Source organism: Bombus terrestris, chromosome 7 (assembly GCF_910591885.1).
Source record: "Bombus terrestris chromosome 7, iyBomTerr1.2, whole genome shotgun sequence".
NCBI classification, from domain to species: domain Eukaryota; kingdom Metazoa; phylum Arthropoda; class Insecta; order Hymenoptera; family Apidae; genus Bombus; species Bombus terrestris.
Genome location: NC_063275.1, coordinates 14,709,497 through 14,734,868, shown reverse-complemented (window position 1 = coordinate 14,734,868; position 25,372 = coordinate 14,709,497). Strand labels below are relative to the sequence as shown.

Below are 25,372 nucleotides of genomic sequence, written 5' to 3'. Positions count from 1 at the left end.
AGAATTTTCAAATTTAAATAAGCCGATCGTTTCAAAATGACAAAATTGCAATATTTAGAAATAGAAAAACTTGAACGGTTGGAAATTTAAACATTGGAATTTTTGGAAAATTAATCTACAAACTTGAATCTGAATTTTTATGATAATTCACCAAAACTATTTCCTGAATTCTTGCAACAAAATGCTTATTAAAATCTCGAGTTACATAATTACAAATATCAAATATCACCCGAACAAGTATCAAAGCGGTTGTGGGATATCGATTGCACTTACCAGACTGCTCAACGCTGTCGTGGAGGTCCTTGTTGTCTATAACAACAGTGCTATAACCGTAATAAGCGGCATGAGGCGGTTCTCGGTGCTTGTTCTCGTAGAAGGGTTCCTGATACTCGTCCAACCTGACATCACCTAGTAGACGATCGTTCAAGTCGCGAGGCAGCGTCGTTAGCTTGGTTCCGGCGTATCGATCGTCGAGTTCCTCGACTCTGTACGTCATCAACGACGGATCCTTCTCCGTGGTACCGTACGCGGATTCTGGCGACAGATGTTGATGATTGCTCGATGGAATCGCGCTCTTGGTACCAAGAGGACTGGCAAAGTTCTTTCGTTGCCGGTGTCGCATGATGATCAAGAAAATCACAACGGCAAGCAGGAGGATGACCGCGGTTAAAACACCGATAATCACGGCCATGTAGGTCGGATCTTCCTGCTTCGCTACTGGAACTTCGGCTTGCAGAGGATTGTCGCGGGCTGAGATTCGATCCCTAAGTCTTGGAGCTTCCGTCGTGGGCGGCGATTCAGGAGTGAAATTTCCGTGAGCGATATCTGTAACGCGACAACGGTGCTTCCTTCATGAACATGAAATACCATTTTGCGACAAATAAAAAATAATGTTTGAATAAAGAATATTCTTGCAGAATTAAACTAATATTATCTGCGAAGTTTTCGGAGTATTAATGTCAGTAGAATTTCTTGCGTAATAACGACACAATGGAGATGACGTTTTAGAAGTAAATTTTACAAATTACAAATCAATCGATTATCCTGTTATCTATACACCTGTCTTATTTGACAAAAGAGTCGTAAAATTGGATAGAAAAAGTTCTTAAAAAATGTATAATTTACAACTTAAATGCTGTCCATTTAAATGCTAATATTATCGAATTATGCGCATAATGTGGCAATTTGAAGTAGTAAAAATTTATTTGTTGAACTTATACAAATTTTTTTTCAAACATAATTCGTAGATCTAACGGTCGAAGAATTTTCATGGTGATGGTAATTTTCAACTATGAGATACCGTTATTGTAGATAGTAATTACCAGAGTCGAAAGTGATCTCGCTGATCATGATCCACCGTGACGCGAAGCTGAACTTCAGTTTAACGAACTTGCCAATCCGATGATGCAGCTTGATCGAGATATTCCTCGAATGCTCGAAGATCCTGTCTTCCATGTACGAGTACACGATCGGGTCACCTGTGTAATATCTTCCGCCGACGCTGAACATTATACTGGCCTCGGAGAACACCTGACATGACAGAGAAACATCTTTCTGTTTTTTCGTATTTCTAATTATACAATATGATATATAAGGAACGATAAAAGTTCCCATCTAACAATCTACACACGAGACCACTCCTCGTCATTTAATATGATTATATTTTACGATTACGTGTATACTTTCCATAAGAATCGAATAACCGATAAACAGACCTTTTCTTCTTAATATCAAATTCCTAGAGATTGTTTTCTATTTTTAAATTAAGCAACAAGATCTAAAAGGAAAGATGAAAGTCCCCATTTAGTAACCTACACGCTATACTAATCTCAGAAAGGAGCAATATGATTGTACTTTACGGCTACGTACTTTCCATAAGAACTACAATAATAAACGAATCTTCTATCCCGTAATAAAATGTACGAGAACTTATTTCATATTTCACCGGAAGCATCTGAACGAGGCTCGCACAACAGGTATATCCTCATAAGCCACGTTACCCGGAAAATATACGCATATATAAAATCGCGGCAAAGGTTGTAGCAGGCAGTAAAATGAAGCTTCTCATTGTGCGCGCTAAACATGACGTAGTGGCTAATATTCAACATTAATTATATATATAAATCAGCATCTTAAGCCGAGCAAGCTCTGGAGAACGCTGGCCTGTACGTCGTTCCGGCAAGCTGGATATTAATATATCTCGCGATTCCGCTCGCGCAAATACACACTGGGCTATTTACTACGGACATAACGAGCAACTTTATAGAGGCAACACTCGGTTGACATCGACGACTTCGATAATTGCGAGCCACCCGTGGCTGTGCGTACTCCGCCGGAACGGAGACGCGTGGAATGCTAATTCCACTACGGGAAAGCGTAAGATAGTTACACGAGGAGAGAATGCCAGCCGGAAACTATGAGTAGGAAGCCCGTGGCAGGCGGGGATCGTGCGAGAAACAGGTAGCGAACAGCGAAAGAGTGGAGAACGGGAAGAGACAGAGAGTGTGAGAGAGAGAAAGAGAAAGAGAGAGAGAGAGAGAGAGGAAGAACAGGGCGAAGACCAGGAGAACGGCGTGAGAGGCTTGGAAATGGAGATTACAAAGCTGAGATTATCTAACTCTCTTAGCTCCGAACGCAACGACGATGCGTATGGATTTTCAAGGGAGCGCACACCGTTGAAGCTTGCCTTGCTAGAGCAGCTCGTCGACGATGACGGAGGCCTCGACGATAGTAGGAGTATGAGGAAGCCGAAGAAGACGAACGTGGCGGCCACGAAACCGTGCTCAACCACCACGGACGTATATACGAGAGAATATAGTATTCGAGGAACACGGAAGAACGAAAGGGAGAGAGAGAGAGATAAGGAGCGCGAAACTGGCGATGCTTTGAAGTGCTGTCTTTCAGAAGACGTGTCCTATCCGCGCGAGCGGGCGCTTGTTAATAGAAGGGGACGTTTAGGGGCGGTTGCTACCATCTCTCATCCCTTACTCGCCCTCATACCTCAAGCCATAGACTGCCGACTTGCCAGACTGTCGGTATTGTATTTGAATACGTGGCGTATCTGCTCTCCGGCTCGTTGCTCGCTAGCATTGTGCGTACGAGAGAGAAAGAACAGAATCCACCTTCAAGCATTCCTGCCGCTAGAGAGTAGAGACCGTTTCTCTTGGTTCTCGACGTTCCCTTCCTGTCTTCCACGAACCATCCTTCTCGAAGAAGAAGATTCCCCCTTTCGAGCCGTTGCAACGTTTCTGCTGCCCTTGCCTCTGCCACCTCTCAGTCATTCCATCTTGCTCGGTAGCGAGTGCACAATCGAGCTTCGAGCCGGGTAATGAGGCGCTCCATTCAAATAAATCTTGATACCAGCAAGGAGAGTGTTTCGAGGCCTATTTTGTCGAGGCGAGTACGCCTTAACCGACGTCGACCCGGAAAGTTTCCATTTTCTATCGTTCGCCATTCGTTGGATCGCGCCGGTCATTTTCACGCCAAGAACCCAGTGAAGAGCAGAGGGATTTGCTTTCTTTAATATCTTTATCTCCCGTTGATCCTCCAGAAGAGTTTCTTTCCTCTCGCGTTTAGATGGGTACTTAGGCCGATTTAGATTCTTCAGCGTATTGTTTGATCAAGGAAAACGATTAAATGTTAGCATAACAATCGAAGGCTACACGTAAGAAAACGTAATAAGTCACATTACCCGTCTTTTGTAACAAGACAATTTTAAGTTCCAATGTGTTGTCAAGCGATTCTATATTAAAACTAGTTTTTTATTTTATCTTGAGATTAAACGCGTGTTCTTATCATCCTCTTGATTACTTGCAGAATATGAATAACGTTAATTATGCAGACTTATGTCGACTATTATTAACGACGCATCTCTGTTTGATCATACACGTTAGAAACTTTACCTTCTCTACTTTGAACAATACATAAGCACCGAACAGAACAAAAGTAACCATCAATTTAGGTATCTCGTTATTTTACGAAGAAAACAAAGAAACAGGGACGACGACACGAAGAAAGCACTTTAACCTTCTCTGACGCACTCGCTAATACCTTCGGCCCTTCTATCTTGGTTGTTTGTTGTTTTGGAGCCCCTTGGTTGCTCGATTATGGAGCAAAGGCCTTAGCCAGGGTAATGAGGGGCTCCATTGAAATAAATCTTGATACCGGGACGGGGCCATTATATAGAAATTCGTGGCCGGAAGCACGCGGGGCCGGAAAATTTTCCCAGAAACGGGCAACACAGCCGGCGTCGGAACGGCACCAACACCACCATCGCCCGTTACTATCGCCAGCGAGCGCCAGCAGAAATTCGGTTGTGGCCAACGCCCATTGTTACCACCCTGTGCAAAATCGCGCGGCTCGTTTCCTCTTTCTCTCCTTTCATCCGCTTCAACCGAAGCCAAGGGCCAACCGTTGTTACGCCTCGTTACCCATCCTACGTCCGACCTTGACTTCAACGCGAAAACTGGATTACATGGCGTACGCCATCATTTCTTTCCCTTTCGTGTTACTCCTCCAGGGCGCGATTTAAAGGCAGGCGTTGGATCTTGGCGCGTATTTCGCCGCGATTGTCTGTCCTGTTTTTCCTCCTCTTATCTCTTGTCTCCCCTATTTTCTCTTTTTTCTCTCTTATTCGTAACACGTCTAGCTCAGTCTCTTTGCTCTCCTATTCGACGTCTAGTTTTCATCGCTATATTTTTTTTTCTCTCTCACCCTTCTGTATCGTAGGTCTGGTCGCGCGTTGGCGAGTCACCGACCCGGGCCCTTCCAATTTCCTCCCTGTCGTGCTCTCGTATCTATCCGTCCTCTTCCTCTTTTTTTCACGCGTTTTCGCGGATATTCGGTGAACGATCATAGAGGAAATTTGAAAATAACGCGGCCGGACTTGCGTTCAAAGAGATCGCCGGTAAAGGGATTACGGTGGAAATTCCATCGTCGGACGGGAGTATCGATAACGGGAACGAATCAAAATATTAAAATTTAAAGTAGACGGATCGAAAAGCGGCTTCTTCATTTTTTTTCATTTTCTCCTCTATTTTCTTTGTTTTATCTTTTAAGGTAAAAGTACAGGCAAATTTATTGTACGTTGCTCGATAAAATAACGAAGATGGAGAATATTACGTGATGAAAGCGCTACCGGTACAGGCTAACAAACGCCGAAGAGCGTGACTTCGGCTCTGCAAGTTGTGGAACATAAATACGTGACTGTTCTCCGGGCCAAAAATTTGCCCGAGGGTTCGTTCGTGGGGATCACGACCCGCAAACGTTGGGGAAGGCTCTGGTTTCTCCTACCCGGGTTCCCTTCTGCCTCTTCCTTTTGCTCTACTATCGAAATCACGAGGCTGGATCAACTTGCATTGCATTGGTTACCCACCCCAAACTTTTCAACTTCGTCGATAATCGTTTAATTAAAATTAGACTCCGTCTTTCCTTATTCTATCTTATTATATAGTATTCAAAGAAAATAAAGAAAAAAAAAAAGAAAAGGAAATACTGACAATGTTCCATTAATTATGGCAGATATTGTGCACCTTGTACAGGACGCTTTTACTCGACTTTTAAGTAAATCCATATGTTTATCGACTGTGTCATATTTACCGAAAAATTCAGTTTTCCTGTTCATCTTCGCATAACGATTAAAACACGATTATAGTACTTACTAGATATTTTGCGAGAGTTCACTATTCGTGTAAGTTAGAGATACAAAACATACATTTATGTTTCTAAAAGAAGATTTAAAAGAAGAAAACTTTATAAAATTAGATTTTAGAAAATGAGAAAAGAAGAAAATAAGATTAGAACGAATAAAGAAATAATAATCAAAGAAATACCGAATAAATCTTAATCCCTTTTAGATTTGTAACGTTAAAAAATAAAATTCAATAATGAACTTTCACTAGAGAACTTACAAACGAAAGATTACATTTACATAACATTACCCTCTAATGAATTCATATCGTTCTCCACAAAAAGCTTATTCAGTATTATCTAAAACTAACTTTACAAAGTTTCATAAAGTTTACCTGTACATCCTTGGTAAACTGATTGTTGCAGAATATGTGCACAGCGGAGAATTCCCTGACGTGGTCAAACTCGAACTTGATCTCGAGAGGATGACCGGACCTGGTGTCGTTTCTCCATCCGACCCATCCCTGACCTCTATCGAAATCGTAATAACTCATCTTGAAGTTATCCGGCCCGATCTTGCCGTCCGTCAGCTGTCCCAGGCCACGTAAAAGCTGGCCGTCCCAGTAACCGTCGTAAGTCGCGTCGAAGAACTCCCAGTTGCCACGTTTGTCGCCCTGTGGCATCGAGTACGACACGATCCCATCGTTCCACGGGCAACCGTATAGCTCTACCCGCATGCAAACGGTGCGACGATGATAACTGTACGGCCAGAAGCGAACTTTACTCGCCCACATCGGTGGCTCCAGTTCGTGCTTCGACTCCAGGTAGGTGTTTGTGTTCCCTTTGATCACCTGTGACAAACCATTCATCGATAGGTTAGATACGTTCTGTTTGGAAAGTGTTATTTCTCTTATTATTTGGTGAATTGGAATATTGATTGTTAACGTTAAAACTAACTGATGATCGAAGTATAAAAATTGTCCTAAAGAAATTAACGTGAAATGTTTATGAAGGAATAATAACGCGTTTATATATATGCTTTAACAAAAATCGTTCAGATACTCAAAAATGTATAAAAATGATAATTTTGACCACTCTACCGATCGTAATGTTTCGATAATATTTCGATATCTACACGCTCGGTACCTTTATGATCGTGTATCAATAATTCAGTATTGCTCTTTGCGAACATTCAACTCTTTCATCCTTATCTACTTGCAACTTTCTTTATCATAATTAAATTGTAAGATTCTGCGGATGTTAATAAAACCATTGAAGGAGACAAATTACAACATAAAAGTATTAATTTCAAAGATATAATAGGAACATGTCAAGTCTATTTATGCCTCAATCTCTGTCACGAGTCTCGATAATTATTAAAGGAAACGCAATTCACTCGTCAAAATTCTGGCATGGTTAAATTACGCGTGACTGAAAATTTAGCGGCTGAAAACTTGGATATATTCGTATCAGAAAGGAAGATCATTATTAACACCTGACATAAAGTCGCTCGAGGGATATCTGTTGAATAATTCATACGGTGCGGCGGGTAGAACCGTACGGAATCCATGGATATACTTGGTGGAATTACGGATTCGGCTCTCGGGGCCGTATCATTAAAATACCATAAACTATCGGCGATCGTATCGATAATGAAGATTCAAATAGTATGCGTATACACCTGTCGGGATCACGACCGCGATGAACCACGGTCACGTAACCGGGCATACGTGAGAATATCATACTCGTGGAGTCGAGTGCCGCTGTCAAGCTCGTAAGTGGAAAATAAGAGGTCCTTTGTTTCGAAGGGACGACCCTCGACGATGCTGCACGAGAAATTCTCGATCCTCTACTGCGATACAAACGCTTGGGCCTTCCAGCTCGCGCTCCGCCGACAGAATAGAACGTGCGTTGTTCCGTCTGAGAACGCGTGAAACGAGAAATCGCGGCACCCAGGAACGCCCACGACATTTCTACCGACGTTCCCTCAAGCATTTCGCCGCTTTCTAAAAGAATTTCCAGGTTTAAGAGATTCTGAAATATCGTCGTTTTGTTAGCTATTGAATCTTAAAATGGTGAAAAACTTTGCAGCCAGTTTTAGGCTTACTTAGATTTAGGTCTTGATAGAAACGAAGAGATTCTAAGATTCATTGGAGAAATGATCGAACGCGAAGCTTTCAATACTCGGCGAATGTATTTCGATATTAAATGAAGAGAAGAAGAAAGTTACTACTCTCCGATTTTGTTTCATTCCTTTCATTTGCGTAATTGATTGTCTTCACGATTGTTTCACAACCCACTTCAACTTGTCTTAAAAATGTCACTTGCGCTTATAGCAGAGATACTTGAATTCCGAAAATAATTTCAATTTTAACTTTGAAAATTTACAAATCTAATGTCAAACATTCTTCCTGCGATTTGATATTTACAATAATAATCGTAGTGATTGAGACGAGCATTTTTTAAACAAGAATTATCTCAACCGCTATAATCTTCTGAATTACAATGAAGCTCACCCTGAAACTTTAAGTAATTCTACGTTAACTTTCCTTTAAAAATACCATTTTCAACAATTACCAACTAATAAAGCGCAAGCTTTAAGTTCACATAAATCCACGCGTTATGTCCGTGCTGTTTCTAACATTTACCAGGTACAATTTCAACAAGCTGAAACGGAAGCGTTCCGTTATTAAGATTTCAATGATCGTCGACGAATATTTTTTATTCGGATTAGATTTCTTTCAGAAGCGTTCCGTTTACGGCCGCATATTTCAGCCCCTTAACGAGCGCGGGCGTGCTCATTAAGCCGCTGTAACGAAGTCGAAACGAAACGTGGTCCGCGGCGCGACGCCAACCGGAATTTCACGCGTGTCGGCTCATTGTATTTCGTTTCGATGCGCCAAACATCAGCTAGAAAGTCGCGGAGGGAATAACGAGCGCGAATAAAACGGTGTCAGCCACCGGGTCTCCCAATTACCGGACCGCCACGCCGCAGAACGTGCCGGTCCGCGTGGTCGACGATCATCTTTTAATCGTGTTTCCTTCGCCACGATCGTAGATCCGCTTGCGAATTGGGAAAGCACGCTCGTTACAGGAAATACGAGATAAGGTAGACAAACGTCCTATCGGAAGCATCACACTTCTTGTGTAACTTCTAGCTTGCTAAATTTTAACAAACATAAGGATATTGTGATTTAACGAATGATAGAAACCTCCGAAATTTCAAGTCGTGAATTTCCTAAACGTTTTGAAATTGAACATTTTTTGTATTTCGCATATTTTCTAGTAATGTGTTAACTTCGAGTAAATAACTATCGGAATCTATTAGGAGAAGGGACTATGTAAAGACACTTTTAATATCCTCTAAATCGATATTTTCTAAATCGTTTTTGCATGAGGAAATTGTCGAATGAAGAAGAAGAAGAAGAGAAAGTTTGTTATTGATAAATTGGAAGAATATAAGGGATGAAGTGAAACACATTATCACAAACACATGATGCAATTCTTGTATTACTGTGTTTTCTTCATTGTTTGCTGTTTGAACAAAAAATCACATAGCCACTGTTTTAAATGAAAAAATTGCGAATTGCTCTGAACATAATGTTATACATAATATGTCTAACGATATTTGTAGGTATAAATACTTGCAATATGTTCATGCGTGCGTTGCTTCAAAGTAAAATACAGCGGAAGCTTTCAGAATGATTCAACACAAAGCAGTTAACATGAAACAATAGATAAGACATCTGCCTCACTTCCAACACCGATAAATCCCTCAAACGTCAGTTCCAGTAACAAAAATATTTCCACCATCCGGTTACCAGCAAAAACATACCAGACATCAAAGTTAAAAGGAACAGGCTGCTCATCAAACGATCCGATAACGCCAATAAATCCCCATCACCTCGAGATCGAACGCAATCAAAGGCCTCTCGCGGTCGCTTTTAATCGGCTCTGACGATCCGCGAAAGGGGTGCCACAAATTTTCAGTTTATTCCGAGAAAAGCTGAGGCGTGTGATCGTCGCCGCGGGAACGAAAGGCGCGACGGTGAAAATACGACGGCATTTACGAGCCGCCGACTCGTCCAACCAAGAAAAATAAGTAATCTCGATATTTATCTGCGCGCCCACGCGCGCAATGCTTCGCCACACCACTCAAAGACATTTCCGCGCCGCCTAAACCATCTTACTTCTCTAAAAACGAAAAAAAAAGAAAAAAAAAGAAGCAAACGGAAAGAGAAAAAGGAATAGGTAAGAAAGAGTAACATCGTTTTGGTTCCAAAAGCGTTTTGGTGGGATTTTTCGTACACAAATTCCGAGCGTAGTACGAAGATGACTGGTAGGGCGTGGCGTGCTACCAACGCCCATTTTATGTTAATGTTTCCGCGCCTCTTAATCTCGAATCGTCAACGGTGGCCCGCTACCGAATAGAAGCATCGTTGATGGCACCGTGTCGTCGAGAAAGATCGTGACGGATAAGCTGTCTGACGGTTTAATTAGACGGATATACGCGACGGGTGGTCCGACGTATAACCTCACGAATTTTCCTGATGCGTCATGTACTCGCAAAACAGGTCCAACGACCTTCTGGATCCTCGAGAGCATCCGCAGTCGCGTCTAATGAAATGGAGATTTGCGAACATATCTATGTACTTCAAAGGAAGTGGTATCTCTTATGAATTTGAAAACATGGCTGCGTCGAGAACGTTCCTGATGTACGATATTAATTACGAAAGATAAAATACTCGTGTATGTGTTCGTGAAACCTGTTTGTTCTTTTCACGAAGATCTATAAGCCCGCATCAATATTTCCTAATGTAGCAGCGCTTGGAATATTCAGGCCTTTAATCCTATTAATTCCTAAACGAGATAATGCTTCTTAGCTCATTGAGATATACAGTCGAAAGTTTGTGACTCAGCGGGAAAGAAGTTGTTCCTGGTCTCCAATTTTTCACAGCTCTCGCTTGTGTCTTTCCTCGTTCAAATTTATGATCTTCTCATTTATCAGTCATAACCTACGACACTCGCTAAATCGACAAGCGAAATTTCACTCGAGACAGAAAATACCAGCGAACGATATTTCACAGGAACGACTAGCTCGGTTAGACGGCAAGAAGTTTGCGCGAGGGATCAACGAAATAATTTATGCTCGGTTGGTTATCTCTGTCCCGCCAAATGCGATCGTTGAAAAATATTAGACGCATCCCGCCGGTTTTTCGCCTTTTTTCTCGCGTTCCATTCGGATTGTAAAGTGGTCGAGTCGTTGACAACCGCACACTACGGCGGTACCACCGACGTTGCTTGATCCTGGCTGAGCTGTTACGAGAGATTATTCGTCGGATAAGCCGAGTATCGTTGTGTAATTAAGCGGAGAACAGGCCCCTCGCAGCAGGACGAAAGAGACACGAATTTCTGCAGATTTATTCCCCGTAACCACGAGAGGGCGCGTTGCTCTCGGAGTTTCGTTGGGTGGGCTGTTTCGTTTCGAATCAGTACCTGTTTCCGAACCGCTCTAACGAATCTGGCTTCAACGAACGACTTTTTCCTCGGTGAGCACGCTTCCACGAAGAACCGTCGTCATCGATACGCGAGAATCTCGCTTTCCTTTCACTTTTTTCAACCGGTTTCCTGGCTCGCGGTCGTCGCATGCCGGCCTCGCTTAATTGAACTGTTTATGGCACAGATTAAACGAAAACGAGAATCAGTGGAAATGAGTGGAAGCGATCGTGATTTATAACTAATATTCGACAGCGTAAATTCCGTGGCTGTGACAAGTGTTGGCATTAAGTAAGTAACAAAAAGAGAATAGCGCTTGAGTTGTGTTCTTATTTAATTCTTTGCTTTGAAAGAACAGTTTTAGATGCTCAAACGTATCAAAGTATTGATTATTAAGTCATAACACAAATATTACAAATATTGAATATTCTAGGAATCCAATTGTTTATCTAATTAAGATAATTGAATACTTTCGCGAATACGTAGAAATCTTAGAAATGCATTTACAATTATTACGTTACTGTTATACCACAGTTATTGTATTACAGTGTATATTTCATATTATCACACAATGGAATAATGTTTCGTGCATGTTCAAAACAAACCAGCTTACGATCGCAGTCCATTTTTTCTTGTAGTCATAGTCATCTCTTCCACAGAGGTATGTATTAGGTCGTCCGAAAAGTTTCTTTCATTTTATAAGGAAATAATTTATGCACAACATTTTCCATTTTATATTATTTTGTCGAATTCCGTATGACACATCTTGTTGTATCAGAATAAAGATCACAACGTTCGACAGATTAGGTTTCATGTTTGTATAAAGATGCTTCGTTGTAAAAGACATGCCTGTACAAGAGAGACACTTTTCGGACAACCTAATACTACCGACAACCGATGATCATTATGATAGTGTGCGAATACGAACGATATAGACTATCGCGTTACTATAGATTACCAAGATCATTTTAATGTTGAATTTGAAAGAAATGTGTAATTATACAGCGACCGGGAGCAGAAAGTTTGAAGGAAAAAACTTGACAGGTACAAGAGGACGGCAGTTTTTCTTCCACGAACACTTTCACTGCCTTTTCCAACACCCTGTTAACAAGAAGAAAGTGCGTGCCAGAAAGTTCTTTTTCCAAAAGAAAAATATTCTCGATGCCTGGAAGGTTATTTCGCCGCGGCATGTAAATGGAGTCGCGATGGTTGAATAAGGGTGGTTAAATTTTGTCGAGTTCGACCTTCGTGCGATGCGCGGCTTGGTAGGTTCGATCGACCTCGGCTATTCAAGCCATGTACGCCTATGTAGGTGAGTCGAAATCGTCTGACCCGCGAGCAAGCACGCGACGACTTTCCCTTCCCTCGTTTTATTGATCCACCCTCCTATACAAATAAGCTCGAAGCACCCTCTCTACGTACTAACTTCCAAGGAAATCCACCTCGTCGACTGGACGTTCACCTCCTTCTTTCCTTTCTTCTTTTTCATCTTTCAATTTTTTTTCTCTTCCTTTCCTGGCTTTTCATCCTCCCTCCCTTCCGCCCTTCTTCACCTTTCGTCCGTTTGCTGGTCTCAAGAATCACGACCAGTCGGAATAAACGTCCGTGTCTTATTCGTCAGGAAATAAAATAAAAATACGCGGCTCGAAAATAATGTTATCGTCGACAAGGCGAAATGACTTATATTGGTCCCCCCATCGCTCTTCAGAACAAATATCACGAAACAAGGGAAGTTCTTTGCGGAACCACCTAGTCGTTTCCTCCTTTTCCACCTTTTCTCCTTTTTCAACGACAATGATAAATCGCACGGTGCAACCGAAAACAATGTCACTAAGTTCTAGCTGGCTGGTATTTATTCCGTACCAACGTGGAGTAGGCTACCGGTGGTTAACTTCGCAACTTCAATGAATCGCTTCGACTACTTTTTCTTCGATCGAGATCTATGTTGAGAATGTTTCTTTCCTTGCGAAGGACGTGGATGGACTCTTAACCTGGTAACCGTAAAATTATTACCTGATCTTTGAGATCGTCAATCCTTTGGACATAATAATTTCTCTATTCAGAAATCTTGAATGTACCACATTTACATTACAAATAATTGAAATTTATTTGTAATTCCGTGGTCATAAAAATTTCTAGTTAAAACGCGATCGTTTAGTTTATTCCTCCGCATTTGGTATTCCATACCCGTAACGTCGTACTGGACTAAACGATATACTTGTTTTGAATCTAACCCGAATTTTAATATATTCCTTTGAAAAATCAACGACAGAAAAATATTTCTATTTCTATCCTTAACAACTGATAAAAAAGAAATTTTTTCGAGAACCAAAGGAACGTTTACACTCGCATATATTAAAGGGACGTATCTTCCTGTGTTGCTCGAAAACATTCCAAGCATGTGGCGAATATAATATACGTTTCGCATGCAGCGCAGACTTATAACACCCACGTCAACGGTCGGAATTCCTGGCAGACGCGTGGCCGGTACGCGCGAAGGACAGTTCATTCATCGACGTCAACCCGGTTCTCCTCTTCTCTCCGCCCGTAGAATTCACAGGATTCTCGAACGAGTAACGCGGTAGAGGACATACCTATATTTCTCGTGGTGGTAATAAATGAACGACCGCCGCCTTCTATTGTCGAGTGTTGCTAATTAAAGTCGCCGAGTTCACGGTTACCGATCTATTCTAGTAAATTGCCATCGAAGCAGAACCGCGGGACCATTTTCAAGGCGGAGCATATTGCGTCCGAGATTTACGTCTTGTTAACGTCACGGTTTAGTTACCAGGACCCAGCGCACTGTCTACACATGGACCCGCGGACAACCGCCACAAATCATTCCCAATAATCCACAGTGTTCTGCTCGTTTTACGCGTATACTCGCGCGCCGACTAAATTTAACCACCGCGATTCCGCTTACGCGCGACCTCTCGCGTGGATCTCGCCCCGCCGCTAAATTGTTGCGACCGGTTAATTGAATTGAATTATGCGCCTCTTGTGTGCCGTGTACGTGGCTCCCATGACCGCGAATGCCAAACACACGTATTGATCGTTAACTGACCTCTCACTCTCTGTTCCTTACGCGTTGCTCTTCGAGCGTTGTTAGGAAGCATCGCTATGTTTGACGTGAAGGAGTTCTTTTTTTTTATTATTTGAGATCCTAATAGAATAGAATTACGAATCGCGGTGAGCAAGACATATATTATCTGTCGTAAGTATTAGGATACTGGCTAATTTTCAGTACAAATTGAGCATCTTTCATCGCTTTTATTTCCTAGTTATTTCGTTACGAGTCTGTTATATCTGTGTCTTGAAATGTAAGATATTCACACGAATTCTGAACGGACGGGATAGAAGTTGGAATATAATTTTTTCGTCCATTTCACCGTACGCTATCAACTTCATCGAACTACACGGATTTGAACAAAATCACAGAAACCACGAACTTATCTTTGTTCATTGACCTAAGTAGATTTCTCTATTTCCTGTCAGACAACAAACGTGCCATCGTAAATTTCTCTCAACTCAACGTCAATTCTCTACTCGTTCATTTAATCGAACAGCTTGCCGGAAAGGCTAGGAACTGTACGATTCCCGACTTCCGACAACACGCGACAGTTTATAACTGTCTTCTAAAAAGGGACCAGAGGAAGAATTTTCTCCTTTTCCTGTTCGAAGCTTCGTACTTTCGTTTTCTCTTTCCTGGATACTTCTTTCGACGTAACGGGAAAGCTACTTAGATACTCGCCTAATAGAAAGCGCAATCGACACCTCTCGACGCCTGTAAGCCGGTCAATTATCGTGACACCTTTGAAACGACGCGATTACTTACCTCCTCGCCCCGAACATCCCTGTATCGAACCCATTTGCCGAGCTTCGGTCTCCAATACTCCAGCATGTACGCCTCCGAGTATTCGACACCTTGGCCGTTGCCAAAGCGTCCCTGAGTGCCGGTGGCAGTGATCATGTGGACCGTGTGAAGATCGATTTCCAACCACTCGCGTGGTTCCGTCGTGATCTGCTGCTTTGGACACCAAGCACCTCCGTGGCTCTCTTGCCTTAACCTGCAAGAGTAAATATTTGCTCTGAGATTATCAGCCTCCTATTTCTTCTCTCTTTTTCTTTTTTTTTTTTTTTTAGCTCTTCTTCCTGTTTCTATTGCGTTCTCGTTGTTCCGCTGTTCTTCCAAGGTAAATTTTTTTAGCTTTTTTCTTTAATCCAGGGAAACGAGAATGCTAAAACATTTCCGGGGAAACTGCGGTCGATGTAGATTGTAGGAAAACAGGAGACTTTTTCTGGGTCTCTTTGGGAATTTCGGTGTGTAATTTAATTTTCATGCCACGAATATGGGCTATGTACACGGAGAACCGACGTCGGAATGTTTAAGTAACGTAATTGATATTTGAACTATTCGACGTGCTACTTTCCCTTGGTTTTACCTTTCCATGCTCCTTTTTCACGACAACCAGAAATCGAAAGACGCCCATATTTTATAGGATAACAACAAAGTATGTAAGCGATCGTGATACGTATAGTATACATTCGTTTAAACAACCACCACGAACTGGTAGTTTTCAAGTTTTAGAAAAATGAAGAGAACATGTACGAGTAATTGTGATATCCATAAATGTGATACACCTTTTTTTACAAATAACAACCACGAGCCCATAAATTCTCAAGTTGTAAAAAATAAGGATAGCGTATAATTGTGATAATCCATAAATATTAAATATTCTTATTACGCGTCAAACGCGATCTCATAAATTTTCAAGTATCAAAAAAATCAGAGCAACGTATGCGGATGATCGTGGTATCCGTAAATATTCTTTTTAAAAAACGGCACACAAGGATCCATAAATTCTAAAATTAAAAAAGAAATAAGCGTGACGTACGCAGATGATGGTTATATCCATGAACATTCTTATTAAAAATACAACCACGCGAACCGATAAATTTCCAACTTTCCATAAGATAAAATTAATATATTATGTAAATGATCGTAATATGTACAAAATATTTATCAGACGCCCGAGACATCCGCTCATTTCGCGCAAATAGTGTTCAACGTTTGCAGGTAGCCTCCGGGATTTCGCAAAGTCGGCAATTACAGTGAATCGAGTCCCCCGTACACACATCGTACATATTCACGACGCCTTTTCGTCGCAGTATTCGCACAATCGTATGCGAACGTTGCAAGTCGCAATTGACGTGCCGATAAGAATCTACCGATAAGGCGGCGGGTAAAGAGAGGATGACGGTATAATCGGAAATGTTACATCGTCGCGGGAAAGGAAATCGTATAAATACGTGATCCAGCCGGTAGCTGACGGATAACCGTCACCTCTGCCGGGCCGATACGGGGTGAAATTATAATTTATCGATCGAGTCGAGCCACTGGATGGCATGAATTAAAGATGAGCTGGAGCGAGTATGCCAGAGAACGGGGAAGCCACTCTTCGAGAGCCGGCTAATAATTGTATTCGCACATACCTTTCGTCTACGGCATTAAAAAGCTCCCTTTCTTCTCTATAGACTAGTATAGAGAGTCCGTGATTGTCGTGAAAAACGCGCGCAGAGAGGAATGTTGGCACCGATTCGATCGCCAAGAAAATCGAAAGGAATTCACGAGTCCGTATACATTTGTATTCGGTCGGCGTTCAGAAACATCTCACTTGACCATTGTTGTTGTTTTTGTTAACTGTTCATCGTTGTTTTGTTCTGTATAGCGCTTTTTAGGTGCTAGTTAAACAGAGACGTAAAATATGAAAGATGTCTTTTGTAAGGAATTTTAGTCTTTGATGAATCGATCAAGCGTTCAAGGAGATTAATACTCTTACAACTGGTATTTTTATTAATAACGAAATTTACGATCAAGTTAAGGGCAAGAATTTGGGAAATTTTCCTTTCAAGTATCACGCGTTGTATTACTTGTAATTATTAATTAAAATAGATACGAGAAATTCATCTTTTTAAGAGTCGTTGATAATTGATTTATCTTCTCTTATTGTGAATCGGACGAAACATAATATATCAGCAAGTGTTTGTACGTTAATGTAATTTGTGTATTTTATGCATTACTAAAATTAGACGTCTGATGTTGATTCGTTCGTATACATATTTTAAAATACCCAAGCAACTTCTCACGAGATTTTTTAATCTTTTGGTTGGAATTATAATTACGACATAATTAGAGCTTTCAGAAAAGAATTAAAACTTGGAGGAAATATTCGTTTCTCTGGTAAGTCTTATAAAATGCAAAACTCTCCAACAAATTAAAAATCATCTCGTGGAAAGACGCGCTAAACGAAAGAGAAACACAGTTGTTCAATTTCCTACATTTCTCACACAGTTTGCAGAGAAAGTAGTTACGCTAAGTTTACCCTACAAGCGCAACCGTTCACTGCGTTTACCTTTCCCCAAAATCGAACTTCCCGTGTTTCACCTTTGACGCGAGCAACAAACACGTTCCCTCGCTAGTCACTTTGAAACTCAATTTCAACAATAAAAAACGAGAACACTCTCTTTCTCGCCGGCAGGCCTTCTCGGGCCAAGATTACTTTCGAACAGCACCGCCCCAAAGTGCGCAAAGAAGCCGCCGGTGTCTCGAACGGTTGGGAACGCGAACGGAAGCAGAGGGAAGAGCGCGAGGAACCAGAAGAGTAGGCCGAGCCGAACGAATTCGCCAGGGGTCCAGAGTTATATACGTCGGCGAAAGTATTCGCAATAAAGAGGTGAGGCTGTCATGGCAGCCTCTCTGCAGCGTCAGAATTTTAAGCGTCGCTTTGACGCGGGGCCCTGGTAAAAGCGGCCTTGTCCCTGAACGAGTGAACGAACCCCTCTTTCGTAGAGGAGAACGAAGAAACTGTGGGTGCGTCGTCGAAAAGAACGAGCCGGGGATAAAAGGGAGTACACAGACGGATGAACGAGAGAGCGAAGAAGAAGGGCAAGGAAGGAAAGAGAAGCATCAGTAAGGTAAATAGGAAGGCGCGGAGGGTAGGCGCGAAAGAGGGAGAGGATACATCCAGCACAGCGAAAGACCATAACTCATAGCCCATTAAGTGAGCTCGAACTGCCTTGGCTGCCACTTTGATACAGTTCAGGGCATCAAAGACATTCCGCGGCTTCGCTCGTGCCACCCGGCTCCCGTGATAAATCTCTAGCCGGACGATTACGCGGACTTTAGCCACGAGAACGGTTCGAGCTACGTCGGCGAAATCGTCGAAAGCGCGACACCGTTGAGACGAACGGGTCGATTATCGAGAGGAATGGTTTGTCGAACGCGAGCCAGCGGCGAGACACTTCTCGAAGCTCCTCTTCGAAAAAGAGAACTTACGATCCGTCCGGATTCTTCGGGATGATTTGTTGCTCCCGGCGACAAGAAGAAGCCAGCTTCCGTAGCTATTTCACTCTCTGCGATCTCGCTGATCCACCTTGGATCGCCTCGATGAAAACGTTCTTTCGTGAACGTGCCGACCCTGGACCCGGAGCGACGTTGTACTCGAGCGGGCACGCGAACGAGCCGCGCACGAACGCGAAGACAAACGACGGGTACTCGGAGGTTGGGAGCTGTGCTTGCTCTCTTATTTACACGCGTCGGATTTCTTTTTCGTTCCTTGCGAAGTTTACCAGGCTCCTAGCTTTTTGTTGTTTGCTCCCGGAGAGCGACCAGGGTTTTGGATTACCTTTTCGTACGTGAGGTTTGCGGTCCTCTCGGAAAGTGGATGAAATGAAAGTGAATATGTTTCTTTGACTTTTTCACTTTGGATTCCTTTTCTCGAATAAAGAAAATGAAAAGATTAAATGTTTAAACAATATATCCAAGAACAAGGGATTTTAAATGATTCTGGAGCAATTAAAAAGTAAAGAGTCCGTAAATATTCGAGATCATAATTAAGAAATAATATAATCATATAATCAGGAAATTAGTTAGAGCCACTTAATTAAGACGATTCGGAGATATACGAAATAGAGCTAGAGATTAGTGTCAACTAATTACTTCTATATTGTCATCATCAAATATATAATACAATTCGAAGTATATAAATATATGTGTAAGTAAAATATTTTTTTAAACTAGACAATTATTTCATCCGATAATTCCCCGATAAATCGGTTAGAATTTGTAAGAGTTCCTGCGACAAAATGTATGGTAATGTAGAAGTCCATGGGGTAGACAGAAATATTCGAGAGCGAAATGTACGTACGTTTCACGAAAAGGTAAGCCATGTACACGTAATACGAGTTAGATTCGCGTATTTTAGGGTAAACGGGAGTCGTATGGGGTAAATAGGGTATTCACCGGGAAGCCCGCAGTATCAGGAAGCCATGGAAGTGCCGTTGAAGAAGGTCTAGACGGTCTCTACCGGTAAAGAGTGTGTGCACAAGCGACGATATCGGTATTGCATCGAAAAGGCTTTCCTTGCTTTATATCATGGCCGAGAAAAAAAAAAAAGGAAAGAATAGAGAAAAAAGGAAACGTCGCAGATACCTTCTTACACGTTAAACTTCCAATTATCGTACTGGCATTAATGCAGCTTTTCAACGAAATTCCCCGGACCATAAACATGTTCACGCCTCCTCGTCGTGTTTCTCTGAATCCCACGGTGACGCTTAAAAGCCAAGGACCACCCATCGCTATCAAAGAAGTTCGTAAATGTCACTCGCGTTAATAAAATATTTCTTCTTTGAATAGGATGCATGTAAAACGGACAAAACTAGCAAACTCATCCTCTTTTCGTTTTTCTTAAGAATCCTATTTTCCATCTCTTTCAAAAGAATCTTGTAATATTTTGATATTCTGCTCATGAATTTCTGTCAACCTTTATTCGCTATAATACTTTCATTTTTTTCAGAAAATACAAATTTTTATTTCCATAAGAAAATTATTTCCAAGTCTAAAACAACTGTCGTATATTAACCTTAATTAATTGTATACTCTCCGGTTCTTTTAATGCAAATTTACTCTCCGTGAAATTCTAACAATTCATATTTCTGGAAAATATAAATTTTTAATTCCACAAAAAAATCATTCCTAAACCCAAGACAACTATCGTATATTACCTTTAATTAATTTTATATTCTCAACATTTTTCAATGGAAATTTATACTTGGTGAAACGACTCGATAACGATTTCAGATGACGTCGTGGATCGTTAAGATTCCCGTAAAGGAGGATTTCTTCTTTGGTAAACGATTCGCAAGCCTCGGTTTGTTAACATCGCTGGTGGTCCTTGTCTCGCAGCATCGTAATTCGGGCATTCTGTCTATATCTGGCAAACCCGGTGGAATGCTCTCTTTGGAATGGTAATTAGCTGGCACGTATAATCAAAGGAATACGCGGAGTCCACGTTAACGATGCCTAAGAGCTTCGGAACGTTCGATACAAATGGCTGTGCATGCGGGACATCCCGCGTCATTAATCCTCATTGCGGCTTGAAGGCCGAATTAGACGTGCAGTTTAGTAGTCGGTGATTAATACGGTGACCGGGGTCGAGTCCCGATCGTGAGCTATCTCGGTCGTAGACAGGATGACGGACAGGAAGAGGATCATCCGTTTAAGCCGTAGAAAGCATTCACAGTCAGAAATGTTATCGTGCCGCACGAGCAGAGACTAGTTTTCTTTTTCTGTCGTCAAACTCTCCGCCGCACAATCGCGCTCGCGCATCAATCTGCATCGCGTTTTAAGCTGTCCATCAACTCGCTTGATAAATCCTTTGCGTCCGGAAAAAAACGCATCTATATTATTTATCTTATTGACAAATTTCATAGTGAATTATACTCGATCTACTTCAGACATGATTTCGGGAGACAATGTTATTAGATGACTCACTGGGAAGATTCAGAGTGGAATCTGAAATGTAGGTCATATAATTTTAGATGAAATTTAGAGTGTAAAAACAAATTTCGTTTAGGTGGGTGTAAGGGTTTAGGTTAGGATAATTAAAGTCTCTGATTCTTCATACTTAGGTAGCATCCTTTCAAAAGGATGATTAAAGGTTAATTTTGTTTTACGATTTCTGATCATTATTCCTATTTAACTGCTCGGTAATTTTACTCGTAAACTCCATGTATTTAGTAATAGACTAATTATTTCTGTAAAGGGATGTTATATTGTACCCTGGAAAGTTAAACTGGATAATTGAAAATTTTCTAAAAGCGTGGATTTGATCAACGTGGCTCCCAGCGACTTGTTTGTTTTATCTTATTCGTCGACTAGAGAAGATACAGCTATATAGCGAAAAATAACATTGTCTGAAGGATCAGCAAATGACATATCGAGATAAATTTTTTAAAGGAAGTTTTTCAATCTTGATGAAATTTCGTGTAATATCGCGCATACTATTGTAGTATCGAATTCTCTCATGGAACATAACAGAATCTTTCGTCGTGTAGATCGCTACAATTCATTCCCGAATAGATCGCCTAACGAAGCGCACTGATTTTGGGAAATTGCATCTCTGTTGGACAGGCGCAGCGCACAAAGGGGTTAATTTTATCATATTTCCGAATGTGTATTGCATCGCATCTGCATAATGCGTTCTATAAACGAGACGGTAATACACGGTAATTCACTCACCGTCCGTGATGTGGCCCGACGTTTCCGCTATCGAAACTCGAACTCGCTGTGATGTCTGCATCGGGAATCGCACCAGATTCCATCCCTAGGGGTGCGATGCATTGTGCTGCAAACAAAGGAAATTGCTTTGATTATATACACGTCCGTATTCGTTCCACGCGTATTTTAGCCCTGAAGAAGGGTGTGATTACTGCACGAACGCTTTAATTGTTCGGAACAATCATAATATTAATTTGAACACGTTCCTTTGTGCTCGTGTATAGTAACATTCTAGTCAAATTATTAGCATGTTTGTTTTGTACTATTATCCATACATCTCTGTTCGTTAAAATTCATTTTTCTTTTTTATAAATTTAATCTTGTTTGATTTGTTTATTACCGAGTTATTATTAATATAATAAGCCTCTTGAAAGCTAAACTGATCGACTCCACCTTTTTTCATTTCTTAATTTCATTATACCATTGATAATTGATTGTTGAGAAACAAATGACTCGATTCTATAAATTCGTTCATCAATGGATAATAGTAAATTTTAAAAGTAGTATCCATAATATCATCGCTTTCCTATATTTCTTAATTTACACAGTTGATCAATGTAGTTTCTGAATGGTTCATGTCATTATACTGTAACATCGAACTGATTAATTTCTCTTTTCAAGTCGAAAATTAAATTGGAAAATGGTAATCAATTACAAAATTCAACAATTTAAAACAATAAAATCCCGGTTTTAGAATAGAAAAGAACAAAACATATTTACACGTGCGCATGCCTTTCAGGTATTTACACGTATCTTATAACCTGAATGCAAGCGATTAAACACTCTTAGACATACTTGAACCACAACAATCGCCGTACAAGTACCGCTAATCGCCCTTAGAAGTATAACAGTACAAGTATGTACTTTAACCATAAACTTCAGATGTATATGAAAAGAGCGTGGCAAGAGTCCACCATATGTTTTCGACGGGACGTTCCATCGTCAGATGATATCCGCGAGTTTCGCGCCGTTATTTTCGGGCGAACACCGTGTACGGTTCATCGAGCGTTCATTACACGTCTCAAACAGGCATGAGGTTGCCTGTGCGCAGCCTCGAACCAACTGGCGCGTGATTACGAGGCGGTGAAACAGGGAGGCACGTCGTATTTTTCTCCGGACGATGTTGCGGCCCAGCGATAATTGCGATACACCGTGGCACGATACCAAGAAACGCTTTTCAATCACCAGTCCGGAGGCGCGAGAAACATTTTCGACGACCCGAAATTACACGTCTGAACTGGTTTTCGCAACGGTGCGGGAACACGCGACCGGATCGAGCCGTCGTCGTGCGGATAAAAACGAGCATCATCCTCTCTCCGCCTCCTTCAACGGGGGGGAGAGACCATCAAAGCGGATCTGTTTACTCGAACGCGTGAAATCGGACTTCTCGGGAATACGAGGATAATATACGAGCGTTTAGTGGGAAACCGTGGCAGAGAAACGGACGCGTCCACCGTTTGTGGCGAGAGCTCGATAAACCCGTGTGCGGAGGAGGATTGGATTCGTCGGAACACGGTGGCCAACGACAGCCGTTTCCTCAAGCTACGAGAGCGTCAATTACTATCACGATCGTTTGCTGCCTCCAACATCTTAAATTCACGACCGCCTGGATACACAAACAGTTTCAGAGACTATTCGAGGGCTTTAATTATTTGGAAGAGTCGTGCCGTTAATTATAACGTCGAGGTGTTTCGTGGAATTGTCGTTGAACGAGTGGACGAGAAGAGATGTTTGTGTGGAATGTGAATCCAACGTGTAGGATAATGAAGAAGTTTCTTTTAATGGAAGTTTATATTATACGTTCCTTAACCTCTGTTGATTGAGCGATTTTTTTAATCAGAAATTCTTACGATCACATAATTAACCATTGATAAAGGCAAATCAATTTCAGTTAGTTATTTTCGTACAAATCGAAAGAAACTTAAAAAGATGGGTTTCAATTAGGATTACGTCCAAGAGACGCGACTAATCTTCCCTGGTTAAAAGGTTGATTCTTTAACACTTTCAAAATGAATTCCAATGATTTTAATAACAGCAATTAAGCGATGTAATGTTTCTCATTCCTAGGAGCGAGAACTCTCTCGTCCTTTTTCTTTCTTTTCTCTTTTTTTTTTCTTTTTGTTCCTCTGGTACTATTCTATTCGCGAGTGGTTTCTGAAAAAGCTGACTAAAGTCGAAAATCAAACTTCTCTATCTCAAAATATTGATCCGTACTCGTCATTTCCATTTTCTGTCTTATATCCGGCGACAAGCTGTCCGCCGGTCGCAGCGACGCGACGCGTTTTTCGCGAGCACCAGCAAGTCTTAATTCGCTAGACGAACTTTCCACGTAAATAAATTTTTAACGAGATATACGCCCGGTTCCGAGCGTAGGTCGCGGTCTCGTACGAGTTTTACGACTCGGCGGCTGCTTATTTCTGGTAATTAACTCCTCTACATGGAGCCACTTGTTCCCGGGAGTTGAACCGGCGCGCTTACAACACCGTTTTTGCCATATGAAATTTCTTCGCCGCCGGTTTTTTCCTTTCTTTCCCCCTGGCGGGAACTCGTCGGCCAGCGCTACGCGATTTTACAACGAAATCCTTTCAGCGTAATCGTTCTTACTTTGCCGCTGGACCGTACACCCAACCGAACCGGTATTTTGACGAATTTATGAACCTTTTTTATATTTTTTTCCTTCCCTTTTTTTGACGGAAACATCGACAGTGGCGAATTTTTTTTACGATATAGTATTGATTGCAAGTCGCTGTTCCTCTCTTCGTTGTAATTATTATTTTAAAAGGTCTTTTCGTTGAAGGAAATAAAGTATGTAGAACTTAGAAATGCCATTTGCTTAATGGAGCACGAGACAAGTTGAAACCGAGGAACGAGAGATTGATTGTTTAGACACCGCGAGCGACAGGAAGGGAAAGGGGGAACTACGGGGGAGGTATTTAAGAGAGTGATTAGAGAAAAGCCTTGTTATGAAGGAGTGACAGGAGAAAAGAAAACACAGACGCCAGATTACAGGACACATTCGAACAAACACGCCAGTCTTCGTGATTCAAGTGTAGTTAGTAAAAATAAAGTGAGAGATTGGACAGACCACTTGTATCTCGTGACTCAACCGAAACCATAGATAGCATGCCTCCTACTCCTATCCCTCGACGGAAATTGGATTACTCTGAAACGCTTAATCAACTTAAATTGGAAAAAAAAAGAACAAAGTTTCCACCGAAAACCAAATACCAATCGTATAGATAACAAATTTCATTGAAAAACAACCCTCGCTTCTACTGCAAAGAAGAAAGATCCCTGAACCCCTAAATAAATGGGAATAAAACAAATCGATCGACATTCTCAAGCGATTACGATCGTTTACACGCTGATATCGGTTCCCCTTTTCTCGTCCTATCGACGAAAGGATCCCGCAGGAACAACGAAGGGACCAGTGACGGACGGTAAAGCGGTAGGCAGGTTCGATCCCTGTATTTATAGACATCCTGGAAAAGAGCAGAGAAACGAGAGAAGAAGAAGTAAGTTATGCGACGTTTGGCCCGCCCCAGCCACTCATTCGGCGACCATAACTCTCGCGGAGTGACAGCTCCGAACGGAAGGGTGTGTGCCGCCCTCCATCCGCGAGAAGAGGGA

At 41.7% G+C, this 25,372-nt stretch overlaps 1 protein-coding gene across 4 annotated transcripts in view; it reads right to left on the bottom strand.

Moving 5' to 3' along the window:
- Positions 1 to 25,372, bottom strand: part of LOC100645409 (discoidin domain-containing receptor 2) — a 134,620-nt gene that overhangs the window by 8,273 nt on the left and 100,975 nt on the right. For all 4 annotated transcript variants that reach the window (XM_048407861.1, XM_012310313.3, XM_003396602.4 and 1 more), the window contains 5 exons: positions 21,704 to 21,809; positions 14,960 to 15,191; positions 6,024 to 6,479; positions 1,323 to 1,530; positions 274 to 825 (listed from right to left, as the gene is read on the bottom strand). In XM_048407861.1, coding sequence (XP_048263818.1) covers positions 274 to 825; positions 1,323 to 1,530; positions 6,024 to 6,479; positions 14,960 to 15,191; positions 21,704 to 21,809 — 1,554 coding nt within the window. The remainder of the gene's footprint in view (positions 1 to 273; positions 826 to 1,322; positions 1,531 to 6,023; positions 6,480 to 14,959; positions 15,192 to 21,703; positions 21,810 to 25,372) is intronic.